Source organism: Syngnathoides biaculeatus, chromosome 18 (genome assembly GCF_019802595.1).
Source record: "Syngnathoides biaculeatus isolate LvHL_M chromosome 18, ASM1980259v1, whole genome shotgun sequence".
Classification (NCBI taxonomy): Eukaryota; Metazoa; Chordata; class Actinopteri; order Syngnathiformes; family Syngnathidae; genus Syngnathoides; species Syngnathoides biaculeatus.
Genome location: NC_084657.1, coordinates 2,407,732 through 2,435,379, shown reverse-complemented (window position 1 = coordinate 2,435,379; position 27,648 = coordinate 2,407,732). Strand labels below are relative to the sequence as shown.

The following is a 27,648-nucleotide window of genomic DNA, read 5'->3' as shown; positions in this document are numbered from 1 at the left end:
GGTGACGGTAAAAGAGGGTTCTTCATTGGAGACTTGACGGACGGCGGCATTTGCTTGATCTACGCATACTGCGCAATCATGAGTGAGGTAGGTTCCACTGTAGGATTAAAAAAAAAAACAAACAAAAAAAAAAACCCGACTTTTGGGAGATACCAATCTTTCACCACTTTCAGTTAAGTTAAGGTTTTTTCAAAAGACACATTTTGAAGGCTGGTTTATTTTAATGATGAGAATTATTCTGAAGCTAATTAGGATAATAGAATGTTAAACATAATATTATACATATTTTAATAATATTTGAACTTTTAAACCCATCAAAGAGTATTCCTGACTTTAATAATAGCCACTGGGTTCACCTGGGCAGTTTGATGAAATCTATGATGAGAGATGAATATAATTTTTGCCTTTACAAAGATATTTATAATGGACACAATCAAAGGTATATTCATTTAATATGTTTCTTGTAGTTGTAGCTTGCAGTGCACTCTGTGAAATGTAGTTAAAGGACCAACCCAAATATTTGAAAACCGTCTGTACAGCAAGTAAATCACTGCACCAACAATAGTTATTTTATTTGAATAACCCTTCAAACTGTCCATGTTTTACTATGTTGTGGAAAGAATTTGTCGTTTAACACTACAGGTATTTCTGTGACATTTTTTTCCCCCCTGGACTGATACGCTGCTGTGACAGGACATGAATAGAAACGTTTGAGGGAATTAACCAATAGCAATGACTGGCAAATATAAACGTGAGAGCAAGTGCATGACCATCCTTGCAGGTATAAAATGGCTCAACGTGGCGCCACTTTGACATTTTGCACTGGTGCTAAATGCAGCGTGAAAACATGCTGGATGGTGCACATATAGCACTAGCCCGCATACTTCATCTTAACGTCCTGTCACGATGATGCCTCATTTCAAGGAGCCTAACATTGTCACAGTACAGAATAAATGATATGCCCCATGCATAAATCCATGCGAAACAATATGTTCGACGATGGCTTTTCTTTCCATTATGTGCCACATAAATAATTCCACACATGAAAAAGTGTCCTTTTAAACATCATATAACATAAGAGGAAATCCACAACAACAGCAGTATGTAAACAGCCAACGCCCGGGCAAAAGGACATTTCCCTGAATAAATAATCCGACGCAAATCAAATCCAGGCGCCGTCTAACTACTATTCATTCATCAGTTGACGCTTACAGCCATTTTAATGGTGCCTTCAATTATTCAGTGTAATAATTATAACAAAGTGCCATCAATCAAACTCAACTACTCTCATTGTTAATATAGAGCACAATAGCACCCATAAACAAGCTGTTAAATCAATCTGGTACTTAATCAATACATTTTTTTGGAATTTATTTTTTTTAGCCTCTCTTTAAGATGGGTGCCGGAAAATATTGATCGGAATATAGCTTTCTTAACAACCAGTCCCCCAGGTACTTATCACACCTAAATATTTAGGATCATCAAGCCAATTTCAATTTCTCACATTGACTGCCCAAATCAGTTCAAAATGCAGTTTCTATATGATGATTGCTTTTGTGAAAAAAAGTGTTAAATCAAGTTATTTGTGACGAACCACTGCTTTTGGAGCTCAATTTCACTTGCAAAATCCACGCCTAATTAACAGATTTTTTGAATCAAGAAATCACTCAAATAGAACCCAAGTCTGTCTATAACATGTTCAAAAAATAATTCATGCTCATGAAATTAAGAAAAGTTCTGCTAAGAAGAGTGTGCCAAAATTCCTCCACATTGATGGGAAAAGCTCATCCCCTGTTATGGCCAATGCTTGATTTCACTTGTTGCTGTTCAGGATGGCACAACCATTTCTCAGGTTCTGGGGGTGATTACTTTTTCATGTTTGGATTTTTTTTCCCCCCTTGAAAATAAATGATCATTTAGAAACAGTATTTGGGTTCACTTTGTAAGAGATAAGGTCCCTGATGGTGTCGTGGTTCACACGCCTGACTTTGATGGTGGCACCGTGGGATCGATTCCCGTTCATTCATGGTCTCAATATGTGCCCTGCAACTGACTGGTGACCAGTTCGGGGTGTAGTCTGCTTTTCGTCCAATGTTAGCTGGGGTAGACTCCGGTACTCCTGCGACCCTTGTGAGGATGAGTGGTTTGAAAATGGACTTGTAAGATATTAACAAGATCAGGAATAGGACTATATTTCTTAACGTGGTGAGCATGATGCTCTTTGTGCACTGTTAGGCTATCATCGTATCATGATATTTCTTACCTGCCAGGGCAACATTGATAATCTTTATTATGCAGTTTAAATTTGCCCTACACCGAGCAAAGTGACCAAAGCTGACTGATCACTCATTCAGTGTTTGGGGTCTAGCAGCTATTTTCATGACTTAGCAATGATTTGGCCAGTGGTATTGCGGCACATCAAAATTTGGATTGCAATTGTACGACGCAGCAAGATTTCAGATTCCAGCCAATCAAAATGCACTTCAACTCTCACAAGCGGTAAAAATGCATTTCTAGGTTTTAGGCTGGCAATTTCCTGCCATCTGGCAACAATATTTAGTACTCATTCATAATTTATAATGCACCTGTGGAGGACAGAGCAGAGCTTGCAGTCTTTGTGGCCTAGATTTACACAAGCAAAGTATGTACCATGTGAGTTACATTCCATTTATTTGTTGCGTAAAGGCGCAAAATAAATACATAAATAAATACACTTTCGTGAATGGAACAGAGATGAGTCCAAATGAATTCTGAGGATAGTTTGGAATTGATTGTTGGAAAATGCCATTGAGTCTCTATTAATTTTGTCTTGGAGAAACTGAAGCAAAATGGTGTGTACTACGTAGTGCAAAGGTTCTGTTGAGCAAGTTTGCAGTCTTAAGAGGAAGAACCTTTAATGCACTGTAGGACGTTGAGCTACAATATTCTGCAAAAACTCTTGTTGACATTTAAAATAGGAGTTCATGTCAATATGATAAAGTATTTGAAACCAGATGTTGCTTCAGTATGTCCACATAGTATTTCTTATACATGATGCCGTCTGTTTTGTGAAGTCCACCAGTCTTCCTGTTACAAAATACCCCCACAACATACCGCTGCCGCCCTGGTACTGGGCATTGAAGCCCCCGAGTAGAACAATGGAGTCCCCAGAGCGTGCACTCTCCAGCATTCCCTCAAAGGACTCCAAAAAGGGTGGGTACTCTGAACTGTTGTTTGGTGCATAGCCAAAAACAACAGCCAGGACCTGTCCCCGCCCCCCACCCCCGAAGGCGGTAGGAGGCTACCCTCTCATCCACCAGGGTAAACTCCAACGTATTCGTGCTGAGCCTAATGGCAATAAGTACACCCACACATGCTTGGCTCGTCTCACTGTGTGCAACTCCAGAGTGGGAGACAGTCCAACCCCTCTCAAGAAGACTGGTATCAGAGCTCAGGCAGTGTGTAGAGGCGAGTCCGACTATATCTAGTAGCTCACACACTAGTTTGGGCTCCTTCCCTGCGAGAGAGGTGACATCCCTAGATCCAGTTTCTGTAGCCATTGATTGGATCGCCAAGGTCCCCTCCTTCAGCCCAGTTCACATTCCACCCCACCCATATGGCCCCTCTCACAGGTGGTGAGACCATGGGAAGGTGAACCCATGTTACCCCTTCGGGCTGTACCGGGACGATCTCCACGGGTGCAGGCCCGGCCACAAGGCACTCGCCTTCGATGCCCACCTCCAGGCCTGGCTCCAGAGGGGGGGGGGCTCCAGTGACCTGTGTCCAAGAAGGAAAACTGTTTTTGGAGCTGTACTTTGTCTATTCCCTCACCTCGGACCTGTTTGCTCTGGGTGACCCTGCCAGGCGGGTGAAGCCCCAGACAACTTAGCTCCTAGGATCATTGGGATGCACAAACACCTCCAATCGATAAGGTGACAGCTAAAGGGGATACTGATTTCCCGTCATTTTTGTCATGATCTTGCCGCTTCAGCATGAGCTGTGCAGGTGCCCGCGCGGCTGCGCTGATTGGGAGGCGCACACCTGCTCCTCATGCGGGCTGATCATCCCCCGTATATATAGGACCCGGTGACGACTGGTCCTCCGCCAGTTCGTTGAGCTTTATGTCCCGTTCCAGCACTCTCGTACTCCTGACTGAACCTGTGTGTACCGACCTCCGTCCGTTCTCTGACCAACCTTGTAAGCCTGACTCCTTGACACTTCTGCCTGCGTTGTTTCCCCGTGTACCGACTACTGCCTGCCCACTCATCTGCTCTCTTCGCCCGACGCCCCAACTACCGCTGCTGCGCGGGACTGCCTGCTCGATCCCCGACCTCGCCATACAATAAACGTGTCTCTTCTTGAACTACCTTGCGTCTTCCGAGTTCCTGCATTTGGGTCCTACCTCTCGTTTTTTTTTACATTGGGAGGCCCCATAGCTCGGTGGTTAAAGGTTGGTTTGGTAAACCAGGGGTCGTGAGTTCGTATCCCTCCTCTACCGGCCAAGTGGGGTTGCATCAGGAAGGGCATCCGGCGTGAAAACTGTGCTGAAGAATTTGAGCGTTCATCTGAGATGTCACTCTGTGGCGACCCCTAACGGGACGAGCTGAAAGATAACTTACTTACAGTACGTTTACATTGGTTTCTGTATATTAATACATTAATTGGGCGGCACGGCAGAGCAGCCCAATTAGTTCAGTTGCTGTTTGACTTTATATTAGTCTGTGCATTGATGGTGACATTATAGCAGTAGGATATTCTTTGTATTTACCATTTACATTATTATAACATTACATTACATATTTACATTAGTTTCTGTATATCAGTAATTGACCTGCCACTCCTAGGAAGACGTAACTTTGTTATATCACTGTAGTCTCACCTTAATAACATTTTTTTAAAAATCAAATTATTTGAAGATCTGTTTCACTGATGCCCTTCAATCAACAATTCACTATTTGAGAGGCTTCTGCTATGCTTGCTTGCCTTGTAGTTTAATTAGGCTGAGTGTTGCCTACACTTTGTTTCATTATTCAAAGTAGACTTGAGCCCTACATTAAATTAACCAGATAAGAAGGTTAGAAGATGCTGATCAGTGTAAAAAGTACAATAAAAATGAGATTGGGGAAAAGTGTCTGTTGATAGATTTTCCTTCACACTTAACTGATAAAATCATAGTGCTCTATAACTAAAGGCTAATGTTAAAATTACAGTGCAGCACATGGTGATTGGAATATATTAACATTTTTCATGTGTGCGGATTTAACATTTTTTTATGTGCCTTTGATGAAAAAACCTTTAATCTGTGATTCTCTGTTATTTGTTCTGTCGACCGACCTTAATCCTACTTCAAACAATGAACAGAGACAACATAATCTGTAATCCACCTAAACTGCTATTAGGCGCAGTGCTGTCAGTGAACATTTTTATGTAAGACAGAGGATAGATAAAGATGAGGAAATAGTCCATAGGAAACAAAGCCAATTCCAACACCAGAACGGAATCTTCGCGTGGGGAATCTTGACTCGAGATTAAAGGATTTTGGGTTAGGCTTTGGAAGATGTCGTGTGAACTCTGAAGGTACAAGAGACTGTCATGACCAGAACACGAGGGTGAACCCAACATGCACGACTCACGAGACCAGTTACAGTTCGGGAACCGTCTTTAATCAGTCTAAGGTTGAAACACAGGCAGGCAGTCCAGAAAGCAGCAATGTCAGAATCGCTAGGCAAAGAAGCGGGCTCATCAACAAGGCAGAGTTCGGTACACAGAGCATCAAAGATAAGGACATGGAGTTGCGGGAACGATCTGGCCATGATATGGACACGGCATCGTCCTGCAAGCATATTGTAGCTTGTAACAGCGTTCCGATGCCACCATAGTCAAGTCACGTTATTGTTCATGTTTCCAAGTCTTGCCTTGCAGTCGTTGGACGTTGTTTCATGATTTTGGACTTTTTGTGCCTCTGCTTTCCAAGCTTTGCCACGTACTTCGGACCTTGTTTCAGGATTATTGGACTTTGACTTTTTGCCACGCGTTTTTGTGCTTCCACCTTTTGGACTGCTTAGCTGTGTACGACCTCTGCCTGAATTAATACCACCCTCAACATCATGTCCTTGCCTTGGAGTCCTGCATTTGCGTCCTGTCCCTGGCCACATGCTCTTGACAAGTGATGTGACCTTTCCAGAGTTTTTGGGCATCCTAGAAGAGATTGGTCATTCGAGAAGGACTTTTGAATTTCAAATCCAGAATTGAGAGGATCCAGCTGAGGCATTTTAGACGGCTACAAGTGATGCCTCCATGATGAGGTGTTCTCAAAGGCCTAGAAGACAAGACCTAGAAAATGCTGAAGGCAAGGCTTTTTATTGTCTTGATTCCAGATTTCAAATGCTGATAATACATGAAGAGGGGAACTAATCCAAAATTGGTTGTATGTGCCCCTACTAGTGTAAACACGGTATTCTGATTACTTCATTTTTTGCAGTATCCCCCTCTGCTGTTGACTGAAATTAACTTCTCAGCTGCTCTCGGGTTTGCCTTGCGAACGTCATGTGACCAAACCTGAAAAACTGTTTATTGGACTCCCCGTATATGCTGCCATAACAAGGGAGGTAAGTCTTGGCGTCCCTGATAAAGCTACTGCCCCCATGACCCGACTTCGTATAAGTGGTAGAAAATGGATGGATGGATGGATGGATGGATGGATGAGGGACATGATGGTTTGAAGAAACCGTTAGCTTCTTGAACTAAGTCATTTGGGAATAGCTTGAACCTCTGACGTAACCCCAAACATTATAAAGACTATATAAAGTATAATTGTTAAGAAAAAAACATCATTTCTATGTATTTGGATAAATCTCAATCCAATTGTAGGACTACAGTATCTTCTAGTTTTCTTGTACTGGGCTTCACGATGCAAATTTCTTCTAGATCTCTAAAATACTTTTGTAGCTCTTATGTTTTAAAAGCAACTCTCACTTCAGAGGTGAGCTGTACAAGGAGCAGTCGCTCATGTAAATACACCCATAATGCACCAGACAGTAAGATTTAGGAGTGAAAACAAAATCCAGAATGAAAATTGGTACTGTAAGCACTGCTTTTACAGCCCATGCAGAGCATCTATTTACATTTCTCGTTACCGCATGTTACATCATCAAAGGTCATCTTTTGCTTTTCATCTACAAACGGTGTCCTGTGTCTATATTTAAAAGGTCAGAATGGTATAGTGTGAATGCGTACACAATGAAGTGCTTCTTGTACTACTTGACTGGACATGCTTGTTCAGTCAGTCCAACATCAGGAGTCGGAGACTGACACTCGTGCTGTCATGCTTGTTTCCAGTCTGGTGGTGTTGGAGAGGCTGCTGAAGGGTTATAATGGCGCGCGGATGAGCTGTCTGTGACCCAGTTTTGCTGTCTACTAGTTAAATGTTAATAGAGCCTGAGTGCAGCATGGCTTCTCTCCGGGGAGTGTGAACTACCAGGAGAACCAAAAATAGTCCCTCAACCCACCGACTACACACACACACACACATTTATTCTGCCAATTTCCTTCTTGCCAGGTTAGTATGTTAGATATACGATCGATGAGAACAACATGGAGAGGGATAAAAACTATTTTACTCAAAATTTAAGGAGAGATGCAAACTCCACGCAGAAAAGTGTCCACAACCTTTTAAAGTTCAGCCGCCAAGCAGTGTGAGAGTATTTTATGTCATTTGAAATATTTAAAAGGTTGAAGTGAACGTTCCAAATAGCTGCTCAAGGAAGGCAGTAACGTGCATTAAGCCCTCATGTCTTGGACCCTCAGATCTTGAGTTGGAGCCCTCACAATGTCATATGTAACGCTAAATTATTATATTTTGAGAAATAACTATCAATACTGCAGATGTTTTTGGTGTATTTTGGATTCTTTAAGGGAAAATATTCAGCCAAACCAACTAGTGTTCTAGTGTTTGAGATGTAATAGTGTCTCTATGGTAAACACATGAAATAGGAATTAAAACGGTGTGAATGGCTGTTTGTCTATGCTGTATGTATCCTCTGATAAGTAGCTCATGGGTCTTGTCTTTTGATCATTTACACTCTGTGTCTGTGAATTATATAGATATTATTATACAAATCATTTTGTTCCAGACTTGTCACAGATGATGTCGTGGTACACACGCCTGCCTTTGGTACAGGCAGCATGGGAACGATTCCTGTTCCATTGTACCCATCCATCCATCCATCCATCCATCCATCCATCCATCCATCCATCCATCCATCCATCCATCCATCCATCCATCCATCCATCCATCCATCCATCCATCCATCCATCCATCCATCCATCCATCCATCCATCCATTTTCTTTGCCGCTTATCCTTACAAGGGTCGCGGGGAGTGCTGGAGCATATTCCAGCTGTCAAGGGGGAGGAGGCAGGGTACACCCTGAACTGGTTGCCAGCCAATTGCAGGGCCAATTGCAGGGCACATAGGGACAAACCCTAACCCAGCCACACTCACGATCACACCTAGGGGCAATTTAGAGTGTCCAATTCATGTTGCATGTTTTTGGAATGTGGGAGGAAACCAGGGTGCCCAGAGAAATCCCACGCAGGCACGGTACTAACCACTATCAAAGAAAAAGTCACTCATGGGCAATTGAACTTGATAGAATCGAAGTTGAGCAGTCATTTTGTTCAGATTTGGTCCATTTTTTTAAAAATGTCAAATGTAGTGCACCTTAATATTTTCTGATTACATCACACATCTTTTAACATTGTCTAAATCCAAACATGTTCTGTTCTTAAACCTAAATAAAAAATGTTTGGTTCCCAATTGGGGTGGCACAGTGGAGCACCTGGTTAGAGCATCTGCCTCACAGTTCTGAGGACCGGGGTTTAAATTCCGGCTGTGACTGTGTGGAGTTTGCACGTTCTCCCTGTGCCTGCCTGGGATTTCTCTGGGTACTCCGGTTTTCTCCCAGATCCCAAAAACACATCAATTGGAGACTCTAAATTGTCTTTAGGTGTGATTGTGAGTCTGACTGTTGTTTGCTCTTGCCCGATGACAGCTGGGATACGCTCCAGCAGTCCTGCGACCCTCGTGAGAATAAGCGGCTCATAAAGTGGATGGATTGATGAGTAATTCCCAATTGGCCATTCCAAAATGAAAATTTAAAAGAAGAGTGCCTGAGAGGCATAGCCAGGCCAAATCTCCCTTTTCAAATAACTCTTAAGACCCACATCAGTTATTCAATAATCTCGATTTGATTTTTGTTTAGTGTTTCTCCATATCATTTACTCAAACATACAGTACTGCTATTACAAAGATAGTTTCTCTAAGGTGTGCCTAATATTTATGAACCGCTCTTCCTTTTTTCCAGTTTTGTAATTACTCTGTACTTCAGTAGTTAATGTGCCCCCTGCTGATTTGCCAGGGTTAATCATTGTCATCGCAGGGATCTCAGCTTGTTTTTTGTTTGCCAACCTGTTTACAACCAGTGGTGTGCAAAGGTGTGTGGTGAGCCAACGTCGGTGTTGACCGTGTTTCCTCATCAGGGCTCTGCATCCCACTCTCTACAATGGATCCTTTCAATGAGAGGGACTGAAATCCATGTGGCAAAGGTGTGAAAACCATGAGAAGTGAGGTCTTCAAATGTAATACATCACCTAAAATGCTTACCTATTTCACCCTTGGAGTGGGAAAAGATGTGATTTTTATGGTGACTTCTTAAAGCCCAAGTGTCATCCCTATAAATTTTCTAAAATAGATATTGTAATGAAAAATACATAACATTATTCACTTCAATGTCTATATGAAAAAATAAATGTGAGCGGAGAGCGCGTCATCCCTGTGCAAAGTTACAGGAGTGTCATTCTACGACATCCAGGTGGTCGCCATATTGGCTGCGTCCTCTGTCCGTCACGTCACCCGGACATTCGCCAATGAAAACACGCGGTGCACCCAACTATGGGAGATGAACACGCCCCTTCTGACACCACACAACCGAGTGAAGAATGAAGCAATATTACATTACATTACAATTGTTTCGAGCCATATTCAAATGATATGCGATCATGGCCAAACCGCCTCACCGTCAGATCCACTTCCGCAGCGGAGATGAGCCATCGTGGCTCATTTTCGGCGGCTTATCGCGGAGCCGAGCCGTGCTGCTTTAGGGGGTTGTTCATAGCCGCCACAGTACGCGATGAATAACACCGTCGAGCTGGGGAGCTTTACTGCCTTGTCGTTGCATGCGGCTGCGTGAGGCAGAGCCGAGCCATGCTGCTTTAGGGGGTTGTTCATAGCCACCGCAGTACGCGATGAACAACACCGTCGAGCCGGGGCGCTTTACTGCGTTGTCGGCTGCGTTCTTCAGAGTCTCCGCTGCCCGCAAGCCCTACGCGCAGCATTCGCCGAAGCCGCGGCGCATCAGCCGTTGTGGCTCATTTTCGGCGCTGTGGTGCCTTATCATGGAGCCGAGCCGTGGTGCTTTAGGCGGTTGTTCATAGCCGCTGCAGTACGGGGTGAACAACACCGTCGAGCCGGGGCGCTTTACTGCGCGCACGCAGCTGAGTGAGGCATTCTTGGCAGGGTTCTTCAGAGCCGCCGCCGTCCGCGAGCCCAAAGCGCAGCTTTCGCTGGCGAAGTGACGCAGAAGTCCGACGCTGTCCGACGCGCACAACGACATATTTCGTACGCGGATCTTTTGTTACGTTATGAGAGACCGATTACATGGTCCGCACCAAGCTATCATTTTTTTTAGTAGCTGTATACACACCTACCTGTCATTTTGAACCCACGAAGCTCTCGTCCTCTCCACCCATGCAATCCATTTTTCACGACAAACCGGGTCTCTTGCAAACTTATGAAGGGTAAATCCATCCTCCCGAGTGTTCAAGCAATGTCCAGCAATGCAACGAGCCGGCATTTGGGCTAACACGATTGAACAACGAGCTACCTTCCCGGAGGTAAAACTAATGGAAACAAACGAGTCCACTTGGGGGCGCTTCTGTCCTTTACGTCACTTCCTGCTTCTTCTCCGCTCCGCCTGCAAAAGAGGAAAAAAAACACTGATACCATGAGCCATGATACCGTTGCTCCAGTATGGGCCTATCATTCTGGATCTGGAACTGTCTGATCCTTTGGAAATTGTAAACAGTTGTGTTCTCGTGGTAAAGCAGCCATGAGTTATCCTGACACAACTCTCTCCTCTTCTTGTGCACGGAATAAAGCAAACACTACAGGATCTCTTTGTAGAGCTTGTCTGGCCCTGTGGAAAGAAATTGCAGTAGATGGATGTCCCCCACATTGGAAAATACAATCAACGTAACATGACTGGCTTTTTTTTGGCCTACGGACTCTTCCACTCAAGGTTCTAGTGTGGTCTCCAAGTCGTACTTGAATATCCACAAACTCATTACTGATAACTCACCAAGCAGGTTTGGTTTCACTGATCTCATCATCACTCACTCTGCTTATTATACTACACAGAGTCCAGTAGATGTCCATCTATCCATTTTTCTTAGGGCATCCAGTATATGTACTGTAGATAAAAAAAAGATTTTCCACGACTATGGAAACGTTCAATGGCTGCAGACAACTGAGGTAATATTTTCTTCATTGATCAAGGTAATAATGATAAATGACGGCATCTCACCGCCTTACCGTTTGTGTTGTCGCACTGCAACTGCAAATTCATAGACTGAGGAAAGACTTCCTCTTCTAGTCAGAAAACAGATTGCAAACAGAGATTTTATAGTACTTTGACAGGAATTACTTTTGTGGTGTTTTAGTGATTTCATTCAAACAGCAACAATTCTCTCCTATTGTTGTGAACCTCCGATGGAGGGAAGGACCCAAATGCAGGATTCCAAGGTGAGGACATAATGATCAGTGGGTTTTATTCTCAACTGAAAAGATGCACAAATCCACAGTCCAAGAAAGCAGGATCCAAAAGGAGAAACAGGTTTCATTCATTGTGAAGCTAAGTAGCGGAGTAACCTGGGATGTGGTGAAGCCTACACACTAACACAAAGCACACTCACAAACTCAGGGCACAACGAACACAGGGAACTGGCGAATGCCAGTGACCAAAACTCCAACTTAAATACGGCATCTAATTTCAGTCCAAATGTGAAACAGCTGTGAGCGGTGACAGGTGTCACCGGCCAGGGCAGTGGTCCAGCCTAGTTCATGACACCTATACATTTGAACAAATTCAAATACTGTCGACTGACAGGCAAGATGGGCCTTGACAAACATCAAATTTGATATTTAACTTCTGCCTCTGAAAACCTCCTGTGAATTTGAATGCAAATGTTCCCTTCTTCTCACAGTCTCTGTTATTAGCACAATTATAAATGTAATATTTCGAATGGATGAATCACCCCTCGCTCTTTCATGATCGGAAGTGAGCTAGGAATAGTCATTGAGCGATTATGCTGGCAGACTACTGTAATATTACCACATCGCGGCATTTAGTGAGGGGGGCAAATACCAGAATACTACTCGGATGAATGACTTTTGGTGTTTCACTTTCAAACAGAGAACTCTTGACTACATTGTATTCTATCTTGGCCTCACATTGGTATCTGACTTACTTGAAGATGGAGAAAAATCACACAGTACGTGAAGCTCCTCCTTCACACAGAAATAGCAACATTTCTTCTTTCTTGGTAAACCAAGAGTTACTGAAAATACAATTAGGTCCAGAAATATTATGGTCCATGTTATTTTAAGTCTAAGGAGATCTCAATGGAAGTAAAGTAGGCCATGCGCGGTCAAGGGCTTGCAAGGAGAGTTGTCGGAGTAATATTGCGCCCTTGAGCTGATGTTGGGTGGCTTGTTTAAAGGGCACCTCGACACTAGTCAAGATCTCTCCAATAACTCGTTGCAATTTCTTTCATCAGAGTGAAGCATAAATATAGTATACAGTAAAGTAGGTTGAAATAGAAACAGTACCGATGGCTCTGAAATCCTCTTGGATGATACGTCATATAAACATTGTCCTAAATTGTATGCACAAGCAAATATGCCGTGTCGTAAATTTACCATCCGCCCATTTCCTGTTAAAGTTGCCCTATTTCGAAGCTTCTGCATTATTCTGCTATAATGCACCTTTGGGGTAGATATATAGTGGTATTCAGTATTCAGACATCCTTAAAATTTTCATGGTTTCTTGCAGCCATTTGCTGAAATCATTACAGTAAATTTTTTTCCTCATTAAATTCACACACGGATGGAACGGTGGAGGACTCACAGTTCTGAGACCCCGCCTGCGACATTCATCTATATATTGAACTCGGATGCTCTTCATTTCTTCCGATCATCCTTGAATTGGTTCTACGCCTTCGTTGGAGTCCAGCAAGTTATACAGATTGGACTTGATTAGGAAAGCCACACACTGATGGTCTCCATAACTCCCATGACCCTTGTGAGGATAACCGGCTCAGTTAATGGAAACATTTCAGGGGGTCTGAATACTTTCTCTACCCACTGTAGGCTGAACAGCTTGAAATGACTTACAGTAGCCTATAATGACAATGCAAGACTGTTAAATTGCTAGCCATGTGTGTTTTAGTGTTGGAGTAGCCGGAGAAAAATTCGTTGTGTGTTTTTACACACTTGGCCAATAAAGAAGATTCTGATTCCGAGTGCTCATCTGCCCTGCTGTGCTTTGAAATCTGACATAAGTTTATGTCCGGGGCTGACATGACGGAAAATGTCATTATCACTCCTATATCCAACCCTCAACACAGCTCTGTCATAGTTTCATCGAGACCGTTAGCAGCTGGGGCTCATGTTTATTTTAGCTTTACCCTTAAAAGAACGTTTCATTTTAGCTGTATGTATATATCTATATGTTTTTTTTATGTGATATGGAACTCTCTTTGTCTGAAATAAAGGTCTCATTCATTCATTCATTCATTTTCTGAGCTGCTTATCCTCACAAGGGTCACGTGAGTGCCGGAGACTATCCCAGCTATCATCGGGCAGGAGCCGCGGCACACCTTGAAAAGGTTGCCAGCCAATCGCAGGGCACATGGAGACAGACAAAAGTTGCACGCACAATCATACCTAAGGGTAATTTACAGTCTCCAATGCACCTTTCCGATGGCGATCTTACACTCCGCCCCCTTAGCCATGTCCCACAAGCTTCCAAAATGGCGATTGAACAGAACATGTTTGAAGTGGATTCTCTATCGCGTATTCCAGATAATATTGGGGTATGTTTTTTCCCACATGCGTCAGACTTGTCCAAGAGAGTTCTGCAGACAGATCTCAACTATTTCAAGCAAGGATATGTACACGGAATTAAGATTTTGGACGGAGCAGGACGCAATTCAGAGTCACAGAGAAATGTTGGTGATTGATGCAAAAAGTTTGACGCCTCACAAACTTCATATTGAAATCCAACAGAATAAAATAGTGGAATCGTACTGCGCATGTAAAGCAGGGTGAGTACTTTTAACTTGGAAAGCTCACGAGTAATATCATTGTAGTCTTTGTAAGTGAGTGAGTGTATTCATTTGACTTGGTCCGTAATGGAACCCAGTGCTCTCTCTTAAAAGTCTGATGTGATACAAATGGGCGAATAGACATTTCTCTTGCATGACATTGCGCATTTACGTATCACTAACCCGACTCTTCGGCATAAAACATGAACAACACTTCATTCAGCAGGTCAGTGATACGCCAACAAAGTGAAAGTTGTTCTCCTGCAATGTGTTAAGCAACTGATTCAATCAAACTCGGAGAAGATACTTCGCCCTCACTTACCTTCGAACATGCAGCCTTGTCTTTGTTGATATTGTCCACATTTAGTTGTCCGTGCGGTCTTCTGCAAGCCTTAATCCATCGTAGACACTTTGTCAACTGTGTTTTAGGCTTTGGAAAATGAATCAACCAGGCCACTTGTAACCCAGCGGGATATCTTTAATCTGAATTGCGCGTTCCCCAAGCGCATCTGAGGACCATTTTGTCCGTAACATTAACTTTTCTAAGCGCACGCTACTGACGACCAGCATTGCTTGTGGGACATGGCGACAAGAGAGAGTGTCAAGCCAGGGGTTAAGACAATGCGGCTATCTGATTGGCTATTATTCTACGAGGGATTGACAGGTTAGGTCCATTATTTCACATCTTTGGGATCTGGGAGCAATATGCCAATAAATGCCAATGCCAATAAATTCCTGTGATTAAAATGAAGCAAATTTAATGTGAAAGACAAACTTACATCACTTCTCTTACATCTGGATTATTGTTTTTTCTCAAGTGCTTTGTTGTGGGGTACAAAAACAGCATCATAGACACACTGTCACCTCCCATGTACCTTTGGACATTAATATATGTATAGTATAGCAGAAAACGTATTTTCCATGAGAAATGTACAGTATTTTACAAAAGTTGTGTGCGTTCTTCATCTTTTAATAATGTAATTCATGGAATTTTTGTACAATACTGCATCTAGATTGTTTCGCATCATTCAAATAACAGCAGACATTTGAATCCTTGAAGTAGGATGTGAACATTGTAAAAACAGATGGTCAACACTGTCAAACAAGTTTCTCTTTCAGTGGCTGTAAAAATGTTATTGTCTTTTATTTACCCTCATATATCAAACCTGCTCTGCGGTTTCAAATTCTGAAGTGGAGGCACCGGATTAATAATTCAGGTAGAATTGGGTAAAAGAATTATGGTTTCTCCGAGGGAATAAATCAAATATCCATCCATCCATTTTCTGAGCCACTTATACTCACAAGGAGCACGGGAGAGCTGGAGCCTATCCCAGCTGTCATCGAATAGCGTGCAAATAAATCAAGTCAACGTGCACCGATAACACATTCATCTTGGAGAAGACCGATATTCGCTAAAGTTCATGTTTGGGGAATACGTAGTCCGATAAGTGATTTGAGAGTGAACAAATCGAATCTGATTGAAACATCTGCACCTTCCCAGATCCTGGAGCATTTTTCAGGCTGAGTACTTTTTGTGATATTGTGGTGCAAAATTGGCCTGTCAGGGGAGAAACGCTGGGAGGTCTTAGCGCGGTCAGAGCGTACGTGCTACTCCTGTGCCAACATAGAGTCTTTCATTGTTAACAGATCGACATTCTGTATCCTTGGGAGAACCAGCTCGATGGCAGACTTAGACTCAAACAGTGTTGTCACAACTACTTTGAAAAAGAAACTTTATTACTTGACTGATTATTTGATTTTAAATGTGAGAAATTCACATTATAAGTTAGTCTGTGAGCTACATTCAGTAGCTGCCGAGTGGCAGTAAAATCACATATCCAGAGTACGAAAGTGCTTTCGCTTCCCTGTGCACATTACCTGGCAATACACACCATCTGAGGTAAAGCATTAAATCAATGGAAACCAATAACAAACTGAGTGTACACAAAGCTAGACAACGAATGAATAAAAACTCCCTAAAAAATTGTTATTGAGAGACGCACACAAAAAATGCAGAACTCTACAGACCCAATGTGAACGGTTAACAATCCAGTTTGTAAAAATGATCAATCCACAACGGATTGCGTGCGTAACATGGCAGGAAAAGATTACAGCATAACTTCAGTCCATCCAGCCATCCATCCACCCATCGAGCTATTTTCCAAGCCACTTATCCTTACAAGGGTCGCAGGAATGCTGAAGCCTATCCCAGCTAACTTCAGGCCAAAGGCGGACCACACCCTGAACTGGTCGCAAGTCTTACTGGGGAAATAAACAGGAAACAACAATCATGGACTCACAGATGTGGACACATTTAAAAAAAAAAAAAAAAAAAGAAGATTACAAAAACAGTATAGCGACAAAGACACAATGCATTTCCCAGCATTTTCAGTTCATGAAATGCTGACTGTGATGTGTAATATACAATGGTTTTTCAGTCAGGAATTTGAACTCAATAAATAAAAAGATAGATATAATTTCATAGCTATGAAAAATTGTTATTTCATTTATTGAAATAAAACTTTTGTATTTTGTCTTTACAGAAACCAATATCTACTGCTATAACTGCAAACATCAAACCATCTGCAGGCCAAGGTAAGTTTTGATCGTCACAATGCATATCATAAGCTTAATAACATAATTGCCTATTTCGGTAAAAAAAGAAAAAAACTCAACAAATCCAACAAGTAAAAAGATTACAGTTGCCTTGAGTTAACCTTTGCAGACGACCGTGACCGAGATGACTGAGAATCTAAACAAACAGAAAAAACACCAAGAAAAAAAAAAAAGATTTCTAGCGAACAGACTGACCATATACATGGCCTCGATTACCTATCCGTTCATCCATTTTCTTAGCCGCTCATCCTCACAAGGGTCGCGGGAATGCTGGAGCCTATCCCGGCTTTCATCGTGCATGAGACGGGGTACACCCTGAACTGGTTGCCAGCCAATTGCAGGGCACATAGAAACGAACAACCATTTGCTCTCACAATCACGCTTAGGGGCAATTTAGAATCACCAGTTAATAAGTTTTACATCATGTCTCACTATTTTGTATCCCTGTAATACAATGAATCATTGGCATTATGTTTTCAGTGTTTGGGAAGTGGTAAACAGAAGTGGGATTACAATTTTGTGTCAAATTACATGAAAAACACACAACCGGCGTGGCTATAATCCACTGAAAACCTACTTTCCAAACTGGGCCATTTCTTATTATTGTGTATAAACTTGGCATCCACCACTTGGTTGGATCACTTGAAATTCATAAATAACATCCATCCTGCAATATAAGAAGGTCAAATGACTTTTGAAGAAAAAAAAATTGGTTCCATAATTGTGTTCTTTGCAGCTTTCACTTATTTGAAATCAGAATTTGTTACTGCCCATCGTAAAATACACAGAGGAATTCTGGTGCTTTCGAGGTGAGAGTGTAATACTGTACTCATCAACCCCTCGGAGCCTTCTCATCACACAAAGCTGCATTATGTGAACAACAACCGATTTACAGCTCAATTGCTCCACAGCACCCCTTAGCACATAGTGCAGTCGAAGTAAATGTGTGGTACATGTATCACCTTCTATCTTCTCCTGCCCTTGCTGATAGCACATTTCATTGCAAACGTTTGACATGATGAAACGTGGCCGGCAGTGGTGAGAAGGGATTCAAGCCAGTTTCATGGAAACTGAAACATGCGTGAACTGGATTCATTTTGGCCTTTCCTCTTTATTCCTCTCTCAGCAAATGAAACATTCATTCATTTGGTTCATCTTCCATTCCGCTCATCGTCACAAGGGTCGCAGGAGTGCCGATAGGGATCCCAGCTAACTTCGGGCAGGAGGCAGGGTACACCCTGAACTGGTTCCCAACCAATATGGAACAAATTGGCAATATTTAAAGGTCTACCAACATCCCGATATACATTTTAAAATAGATATTATGAAAATTACATATAATATTATTCACTTCAATGTCTATGCGAAAAAAATTAGCGCAGAGCGTGTCATTCATGGGAAAAATTGCGGAGGTCTTACTCGACATCCCAGTGGCAGCCATATTGCCTGCAGACGCCACACTGGGACATTTTGCCACTGAGAAAACGCTGTGGCACCTGCTATGGGAGACGAACAAGAGATTTTCGCATTTTTCCGACGCCCCTCCTGACACGGAAGCTCTTTTCGAAGAGGAGAACATCTCACAATCGAGTGAAGTGATTGTTACCTGAGCCACATTTTGATGATATGCAGATCACTTCTAACTAACAACAGACTCCCCGACAGACGGACGAGGAACCCGATGAAATATTCAAAATGACAGCCCTATAATTTTTCCATTTCCTAACTCTTTTACAAGTCTTGTGTGTGTAGCGTACTCAGGAGGACCCATGTCGATGGTGGCCGGTGGGAGGGGAGGGGGAGCTTTTTTTCTCCTCCCGCACGTGGCCAAAACACCTCCCAGCCCGATCCACTTCCGCGGCGAGGTAACACCGGGCCGGCAGACGACAGCGGGACAGCGGACGACAATGACGCCGGCGTATTTTAGGAAGTTATGACGCGGCTCTTTCGTGACATCGTCGGACATGGACGGAGATTTTTATTATGGCTGCTTTCGGAGAAGTTGTCCGAGTTTGGTGACGATACGTCTAGTTAGTTAGTTAGCTCGTGTTACACGCTACTAAACTGTCTTAGTACTTCTATTTTGTTGTTTTGTATTGTATTGTGTGTGTGATTAAATTGTCTTAAACGCAATACTAGTACTTTGTTATATGTTGCCGGTTTGACCAAGGGGACTGATTCCAAATTCACACGTAACATATGCTATAAACTGTGAGACAAATTAGTCCCCCACAACTATTATTTTTTAATAGCTCTATACACAGCTACCTGTCATTTAGAACCCACAAAGCTCTCGTCCTTTGCACCTGTACAATCCATTTTTCATGATGAACTGGGTATTTTGGAAAAGTTTGATGAGTGAATCCATCCTTCCGAGTGTTTTCGAGTAAAATCCAGCAATACGACGAGCTGGCATTTTGGCTAACACGATGAGAAAAAAAAAAAAAGGAATTTTTTTGCCGGTAGGATAGGTATAAACCAATACAAACACTCGACCTCGCTACTGTAAAAAACGTCACTTCCTGGTTCTTCTCCAACGCAAATGCCTCGAGAGGATTTTCATGGCGGGTGATGCAAAAATCCATATACGACAACATCATGATGTGTGGTGAAAAACGGATGGGTCCATTCCGGCTGCCTTTTTGTAAGAATTAAAATCATACAAAAAAAAAAAAAAAAAATCATGCTTTACGTGTCGGTAGACCTCTAAGGTTAAAGCTTAAAAATTTTGGTGGTACACGGGGTTTTAGTCACGCAGAAGCACTCATCATTTCGTTGTATGCACAGCATAGAATGACATTTGATTTGATTTATAGACACCCTACCAGCCTGTATACTTGTAGATGTTTGGCATACAATTATATCAATACAATACAAGACAATTATATCAAATTGTATTAGTTATGGATATTTGTTTTAAAATAAAATAAAATAAAATATTAAAAACCTCTCTCTTAGTAAGCTTTACCCATAATGACATCTGGTCCCCTATGCAGTTAACTAAATAAATCCCTACAGTCAGTCAGTATCTGGAAATATACAGGTAGTACTTTCGAACAATTAATAGGTGTGTGATAATGCAATACTGCTGATGAACTTAAAACATTCTTGTTCAAAATAAATGGCTCTACAGCAAGCAGAATTTAGCTAGTGTTATTTCATTGACATCAAGGCCCAATACACCAAGACGTGATATTAAAAAGCAAATTTAAACAAGTAGTCATTGCTGCTTTATCCAATAGTAGTTTTGAGCCTGTAATCAATGTCACCTTTGAACAGAACATTGCAGTTCTGTCGCAGCTCAATGGAAACAACTGCAAGGATGCCACAGACAGCTCATTTTTCATTGCTTGAAATAATTTTCCGTGATTTAGTGGTCTTACTGAGTATTCTCAACATGTGGTCTTTCTCGGTCATTGGCGACACATTCTTACTCAAGTTCTCCTGGGAGCCAATCTGAATATGACCTTTCGCAGTCCTCTTAAGGGAAGACCGTATTCCCATCATGCAGTGTGGCAATTGGATTCATCCAGCCGCACGACACACTCGTGAAAGAGTGATGTGGTTGGCTTATAAAATCGAATAGAGTGGTGGCGTGAAGGCTATTGATCCTGAAAAGCAGAGATTGCCAGTGCGTGTGTGTGTGTATGTGTGTGTTCGTGGGTGTGTCTGTCCACGTGTGCTCGTGTCTTTAACACTCATGACATTTGAATTGATTCCTTTGTCACATGTCCCATGCAAAGGGCCCCAAGTCAAACAAAAAGGTCCAGCTCAATGTAAGTTGGCCCAGTTCGAGTCAGAACACAGCACTGTTACAATTCACTGCACGGCCCACCTGTCTGCTGCACGGACAATTGTCTCTGCATGCATTTGAATTGTGCCTTGTTCATACTGACTTTATGTTTTCTCAGTCACCAGCACTTCCCTCCAGTCGCTTTTAATTGCCTGATTCTCATCTCTTATTCAATCTTTAAATCAGTATTATTACAATATTGCTGAAACAAATGGAAATGTATCATAAAATTTGGATATTACAAATTGTTCATTCTGAGTGCAATTGTGAGTTGCGGTGAGTCTTCTACATGGAGGCCATCAATCAAAGAAAAGGGTGCAGTCTTAGCCAAATACGGACAAAGGGGATACAAAACTGGGTCAAACAGATGTACCTGTCAGAGGGGGCTTTTCTTGACACGAGTATGACAAAACCAAGGTGTTTTTTTTTTTCCCCACATGAAATTTACACTTTTATACCAAGGTCATGGTAGAACTAAATAGCCAAAATATAGGACCTTTAATCAAATTAATTAGAGCTTTAGTAATGAAGACATTATTTTCTAAAGGCAAAGTATGCAGTCTTGAAGCTGCTTGCAAGGTTTGAATGCAGCCTCACTTTACCATGCCCCCAACTGTCAATAAACCTTTTTGAGGCTTCACATCCAACTGTATGTTTGACGTTGATGTGTCTCAATAGAGTCCACTTCATTCTTTTTAACTTTTTTGAACCTCCAAGTTCAAAAATCCGACCAAGAAAACGATCAGGAGAAGGATACGGTGCCCAACTGTGGTGTGTGTGTGTGTGTGTGTGTGTGCATTCATGAGAAAATAATCAACACACTATTCTGCTGTGCCTTCTGGCACAACAGTTTGTAAATGACTGCTCCTGTTTCGATGTAACAAGCTTTAAAATAATAATTAAAGATAAATGACGGTATAAGCATACGATGGGGCAATAGAGGGATAATTTATCAAAAGATCATTTGACTAATATCTTACTGTTAGGTTGTACAGAAAGTTTTAACATATCAGAGAATAAATTGTTTTTGAAAACTTTAAAATATATGGTCAAATGAAAATACTCGAGACAATAAACATTTTTTAATTCAAGTAACTGCTCTGTGAAGAATGAAATGCAGCCCTAAGCAAGTGCAATCTGTAGGCCGGTCCCAAGCCCGGATAAATGCAGAGGGTTGCGTCAGGAAGGGCATCCGGCGTAAAACTATGCCAAGCAAATATGAGTGTTCATCTAAAGAATCCCATAACGGATCGGTCGTGGCCCGGGTTAACAACGCCCGCCCCCGGCACCGTTAACCTGCAGGGCGTCGGTGAAAATTCAGCTACTGTGGGTCGAAGACAAAGAAGAGGAGGAAACTGGATTCATCGGCAGAAGAAGCAGAGGAATGCACAAAACCTACAACTGAGTGTAGAGACTTTGAATGTTGGGAATATGACAGGAAAACCTCAGGAGTTGGTTGACAGGATGATTAGGAGAAAGATTGATATTTTGTGCATCCAAGAGAGGAGGTGGAAAGGTGGTAAGGCTAGACGTTTGGGAGCAGGGTTTAAATTATTCTACCACGGAGTAGATGGGAAGAGAAATGGAGTAGGGGTTATTTTAAAGGAAGAGCTGGCTAAGAATGTGTTGGAGGTGAAAAGAGGATCAGATTGAGTGATGAGACTAAAATTTGAAATTGAGGGTGTTATGTATAATGTGGTTAGCGGCTATGCCCCACAGGTAGGATGTGACCTCGAGTTGAAAGAGAAATTCTGGAAGGAACTAGATGAAGTAGTTCTGAGCATCCCAGACAGCGAGAGAGTTGTGATTGGTTCAGATTGTAATGGACATATTGGTAAAGGAAACAGGGGCGATGAAGAAGTGATGGGTAAGTACGGCATCCAGGAAAGGAACTTTGAGGGACAGATGGTGGTGGACTTTGCAAAAAGGATGGAGATGGCTGTAGTGAACACTTATTTCCAGAAGAGGGAGGAACATATAGTGACCTACAAGAGCGGAGGTAGAACCACGCAGGTGGATTACATTTTGTGCAGACGATGTAATCTGAAGGAGGTTACTGACTGTAAAGTAGCGGTAGGGGAGAGTGTAGCTCGACAGCATAGGATGGTGGTGTGTAGGATGACTCTGGTGGTGGGTAGGAAGATTAAGAAGACAAAGGTAGAGCAGAGAACCATGTGGTGGAAGCTGAGAAAGGAAGAATGTTGTGCGGCCTTCCGGAAAGAGGTGAGACAGGCTCTTGATGGACAACCGAAGCTCCCGGAAGACTGGACGACGACAGCCAAGGTGATCAGAGAGACAGGCAGGAGAGTACTTGGTGTGTCATCTGGTAGGAAAGGGGAGAAGGAGATTTGGTGGTGGAACCCCAAAATAAAGGGAGTCATACAAGGAAAGAGATTAGTGGAGAAGAAGTGGGACACTGAGAAGACTGAGGAGACGCGAAAGGAATACATTGAGATGCGACGTAGGGCAAAGCTAGAGGCAGATGACGACATGTACACCAGCTAGTTCCCATTTTTAAGAACAAAGGCGATGTTCAGAGCTGTGGGAACTATAGAGGAATAAAGATATGAGCCACACAATGAAGTTATGGGAAAGAGTAATGGAGCCTAGACTCAGGACAGAAGTAAGAATCTGCGAGCAACAGGTGGTTTCATGCCTAGAAAGAGTACCGCAGATGCATTATTTGCCTTGAAGATGTTGGTGGAAAAGTACAGAGAAGGCTAGAAGGAGCTACATTGTGTCTTTGTGGATCTAGAGAAAGCCTCTGATAGAGTACCAAGAGAGGAACTGTGGAACTGCATGCGTAAGTTTGGTGTGATGGAGAAATATGTTACAGTAGTACAGGACATGTATGAGGGCTGCAGAACAATGGCGAGGTGTGCTGTAGGTGTGACAGAAGAATTTAAGGTGGGGGTGGGACTGGATCAGGGATCAGCTCTGAGCGCCTTCCTGTTTGCAGTGGTAATGGATAGGCTGACAAATGAGGTTAGACCGGAATCCCTTTGGACCATGATGTTTGCAAATGATATCATGATATGCAGTGAAAGCATGGAGCAGGTGGAGGAACAATTAGAAAGATGGAGACAAGCACTGGAAAGGAGAGGAATGAAGATTAGCCAAAGTAAAACAGAATATATGTGCGTGAATGAGAAAAGTGGAGGGGGAAGAGTGAGGCTACAGGGAGAAGAGATAGCGAGGGTGGAGGACTTCAAATACTTGGGGTCAACAATGCGGAGCAATGGTGAGTGTGGTAAGGAAGTGAAGAAACGGGTCCAAGAAGGTTGGAACAGCTGGCGGACAGTGTCTAGTGTGTTATGTGACAGAAGAGTCTCTGCTGGATTGAAGGGCAAAGTTTATAAAACAATGGTGAGCCCGGCCACGATGTCCGGATTAGAGACGGTGGCACTGAATGTACAACAGGAAGCAGAGCTGGAGGTGGCAGAAATGAAGATGTTGAGATTATCGCTAGGAGTGAGCAGGTTGGATAGGATTAGAGATGAACTCATTAGAGGGACAGCCAAAGTTGGATGTTTTGGAGACAAGGTTAGAGAGATCAGACTTAGATGGTTTGGACATGTCTAGAGGTGAGAGAGTGAGTATATTGGTAGAAGGAATTGAGGATGGAGCTGCCAGGCAAAAGAGCGAGAGGAAGACCAAAGAGAAGGTGGATGTGAGGGAAGGCACGAGGGCACTTGGTGATAGAGAGGAAGATGCAGGAGATAGGCTTAGATGGAAAAAGATGACACATTGTGGCGACCCCTAACGGGGCAAGCCGAAAGAAAAAGAAGAAGAACATACATGAGCATAAACTACGGAAATAAAATTAGAAGTTTTTTTTTCCATTCAGGTACTGAAATAGATCAATACCATTCTGAGAATATGGTTTCATTTTGATTTGACAACACCCAGAGAGCTCTCGCTCATGAATTCAAGTTCGATGTCATCAAGGATTTAAATGACTTTTTGGGAACTCATTAGATCTTAGGTGTTGACCATTTCTGATTGAGGCTCCAGACCTGAGGGGAGCTCTATGTGCAACTTGGGGGCTGATGTCAGGGATCTCTGTTCTCCAGCGCTAACTCCCCAATCCACCTCCACTGCAATATTCAGTGCACAGACTCTGGTTTCTGTTTCCTACCCACCCTCATTGCTGTTGCGGTGCATGTTGCGCATACACATATCGTGACTACACTCTCAGGATAGCCTTCTACTTGAACTGACACTATGCCACTTTGTAAATGGATGATTAGAGGTCTTCATTTTCCTCTCTTTGGGAAATATTAACACCTTCTAGCTCAATGACACTGACATCTAGACCTACATATGATCTTATGTACTGTCCTTTTTCTAAATGTCACGCATGACACAACTCATCCACTTCATGACTGCTCACAGAAATAAAACGTCACAGTACACATAGCATACCATCTAAAGAGTCTTACTGCTGCTCTCGTCCCATTGTTGTAATTGTACTTTCTGATGTGAAGGAATTGGTTTTACCCTCTGACCACTCATCATAAAAGAACAAACAGATCATGGTCGACCTACGTTTCATAAACTTGGCAAATGATTTCTTTAAAGAATAAATTCCATCCTATGGAAGTAATTGCCGAGAAATTTCCCTTACAATTAACTCCAAGATTTAAAGGACAAATTGTTTACCATCCACATATCAATACTAAATTTGAATATAAATATGTGGGATTACTCATGGATTATTTTAGTCTGTATCCCCCATCTCTTCTCAGATGAAAAGAAGAACAACCTCCCCGAGGACTTCGACATCGATATGGAGAACCCGCAGACGGAGAAGGCCGCTGTGGCCATCCAGTCGCAGTTCAGGAAATTCCAGAAGAAGAAGCAGGATGTGAAGTCTTAGAGGCCGTGTGGCTTGCTGGATCCTCATGTCTGCATGTCAATCAAACCGCACCATTCTGAACTCTAACAGAGCGCTACAGAAGTTGTATAATCAATGTTTTTGAAGTCAGTGTATAGTTACTAAATTGATTACCATTATTTCTTGTGTATAATGCGCATGCATGTATTATACGTACCCCCAAATATTGATCTCAGAATTCTGGAAAACCCTTCTACCCATGTATAATGCACTTTTACAATGCATGATTTTACCTCTACCCATATGATCAAAATATGAAGTATTTGCAGTTTGATGGTTTTATCAAAGAATTATTTCTGAAGTTAAGCCCTTTATTTGAACACGTAGTGTCTTATTTTTATTTGCTTTCTCTTATTTAGGAATTCACAGCCCTACTTTCATTTAAAAAACGAGAAAACACACAGTTGTGCACATAAGTGTGATTACGCAGGCAGAATCTGTAAGATGACTACAATTCTTCAAAGAAAACACAAAGGGCGAGGTTGTTCAGTCACATTTTATATTAAAAACAAGTAATATTTCACAAATTCTACCAGGTTATGTCTATGAGAATAACCGTATATATATATATATATATATATATATATATATATATATTATATATATATATATGCAGTCATACATACAGCTCTCATATCGGAATCTATTTCATAATTTCTAGGTGGTGGTAGCATATTACATGAAAATGTACCTTTCTTATAACCTCTCAGTGGCGGTAGTATATTGGAATAAAAGTGTATTGCTTTTTCAGAACCTCTAGATGGCGGCATACATTTATAAAATGGGTAGGATTTTTTTTTCATTTATTCTTATATCTATCTCTAATGTGCACTACTGACTTCTGACATTTTCTGGGAGCCTGGTGCACGTTATACACAAGAAATTACCATGTGACTAAACTGTACATGTAGTATTTCAAACATTCCTATAATTGTGCTGTTATTTTTCCTTTTAGGGGATTGTGTGTTTTTGCAAGATTACATTGTAGCTCTCCATGAAGCTATCGATGTAATGCACACATGTAATTATAAACCGGTTTCGATTTTGTCCTAAATCACCAAAAGGGTGGATTGTTTGAAATCAGGGAAACATAACTCCACAAACCTTTTTCAGACTTCCATTTTCATTAGATTCATGATATCATCAGCACTAATGCACAACAATCAAAATATTTTTGGATGCTTAGTGTCACATCTCTCTGGCTGTGTGCTTTCATGCAAAATGGACAATGTTTTTCATTCTAATTGATGTTTCCCACTTGTAAGTAGATCTTGTTGACATGGTTCTTTTTGATGTGTGTGTGATCTGATGTTGAATATGATTTGTTTCCCCCGCTGCGGGTGTTTGATGCTGTTCCATCATGATTTAAAGGTTAACTCATTTGTAGTATGTATACTGGTCACACACACATTAGGCATGTAACTTCACATACACCCCAAAACAGAAATTAACACAAATTAAAAAAAAAAATGCTGAAAAAGTTCAAATTGATTTTGTATTGCGCTTTGTGTTTTAATAGGGCATTCTGATATCCATTCATCCATCGATTGTTTTTAGCCAATTACCCTCACAAGGGTCGTGGGAGTGCTGGAGCCAAACCCAGCTGTCAACGGGCAGGAGGCAGGTGTGTGTGCGCGTGTGTTTCTTTCGGCTTGTCCCTTTCGGGGTCGCCACAGCGTGTCATCTCGGATGAACACACATATATGTTTGGCACAATTTTTATGCCGGATGCCCTTCCTGACACAACCCTTCTCAGGGAGTTGAGGCCCCAGTGGGATACGAACCCACAACCCCTGGTTTACAAAACCAGCGCTCTAACCACTGAGCCTCTTCCCGCTAGCATTCGTATCTTGGAAATAATTTGTAATACTATCTGTCGTGATTTTTTTTTTTTTTTAAATGACAGCAAACAAAATTTTGAT

General features: G+C 42.1%; 1 protein-coding gene across 2 annotated transcripts; it reads left to right on the top strand.

Annotated features, from left to right (window-relative positions):
* The first annotated feature begins 1 nt into the window (after position 1).
* Positions 2 to 26,087, top strand: pcp4a (Purkinje cell protein 4a). Of its 2 annotated transcripts, none has more exons than XR_009792548.1 (3): positions 2 to 87; positions 16,964 to 17,015; positions 18,789 to 18,800. XR_009792548.1 is itself a non-coding variant. In XM_061803975.1 (3 exons), the coding sequence occupies exons 1-3, from the start codon at positions 79 to 81 to the stop codon at positions 25,706 to 25,708; spliced, it is 192 nt and encodes a 63-aa protein (XP_061659959.1). In that variant the 5' UTR covers positions 8 to 78; the 3' UTR covers positions 25,709 to 26,087. The 2 variants fall into 2 exon arrangements, 1 of the variants encoding a protein (XP_061659959.1); XM_061803975.1 differs by lacking the exon at positions 18,789 to 18,800 and adding an exon at positions 25,578 to 26,087 and having other exon boundaries at positions 8 to 87.
* Positions 26,088 to 27,648: the final 1,561 nt, after the last annotated feature.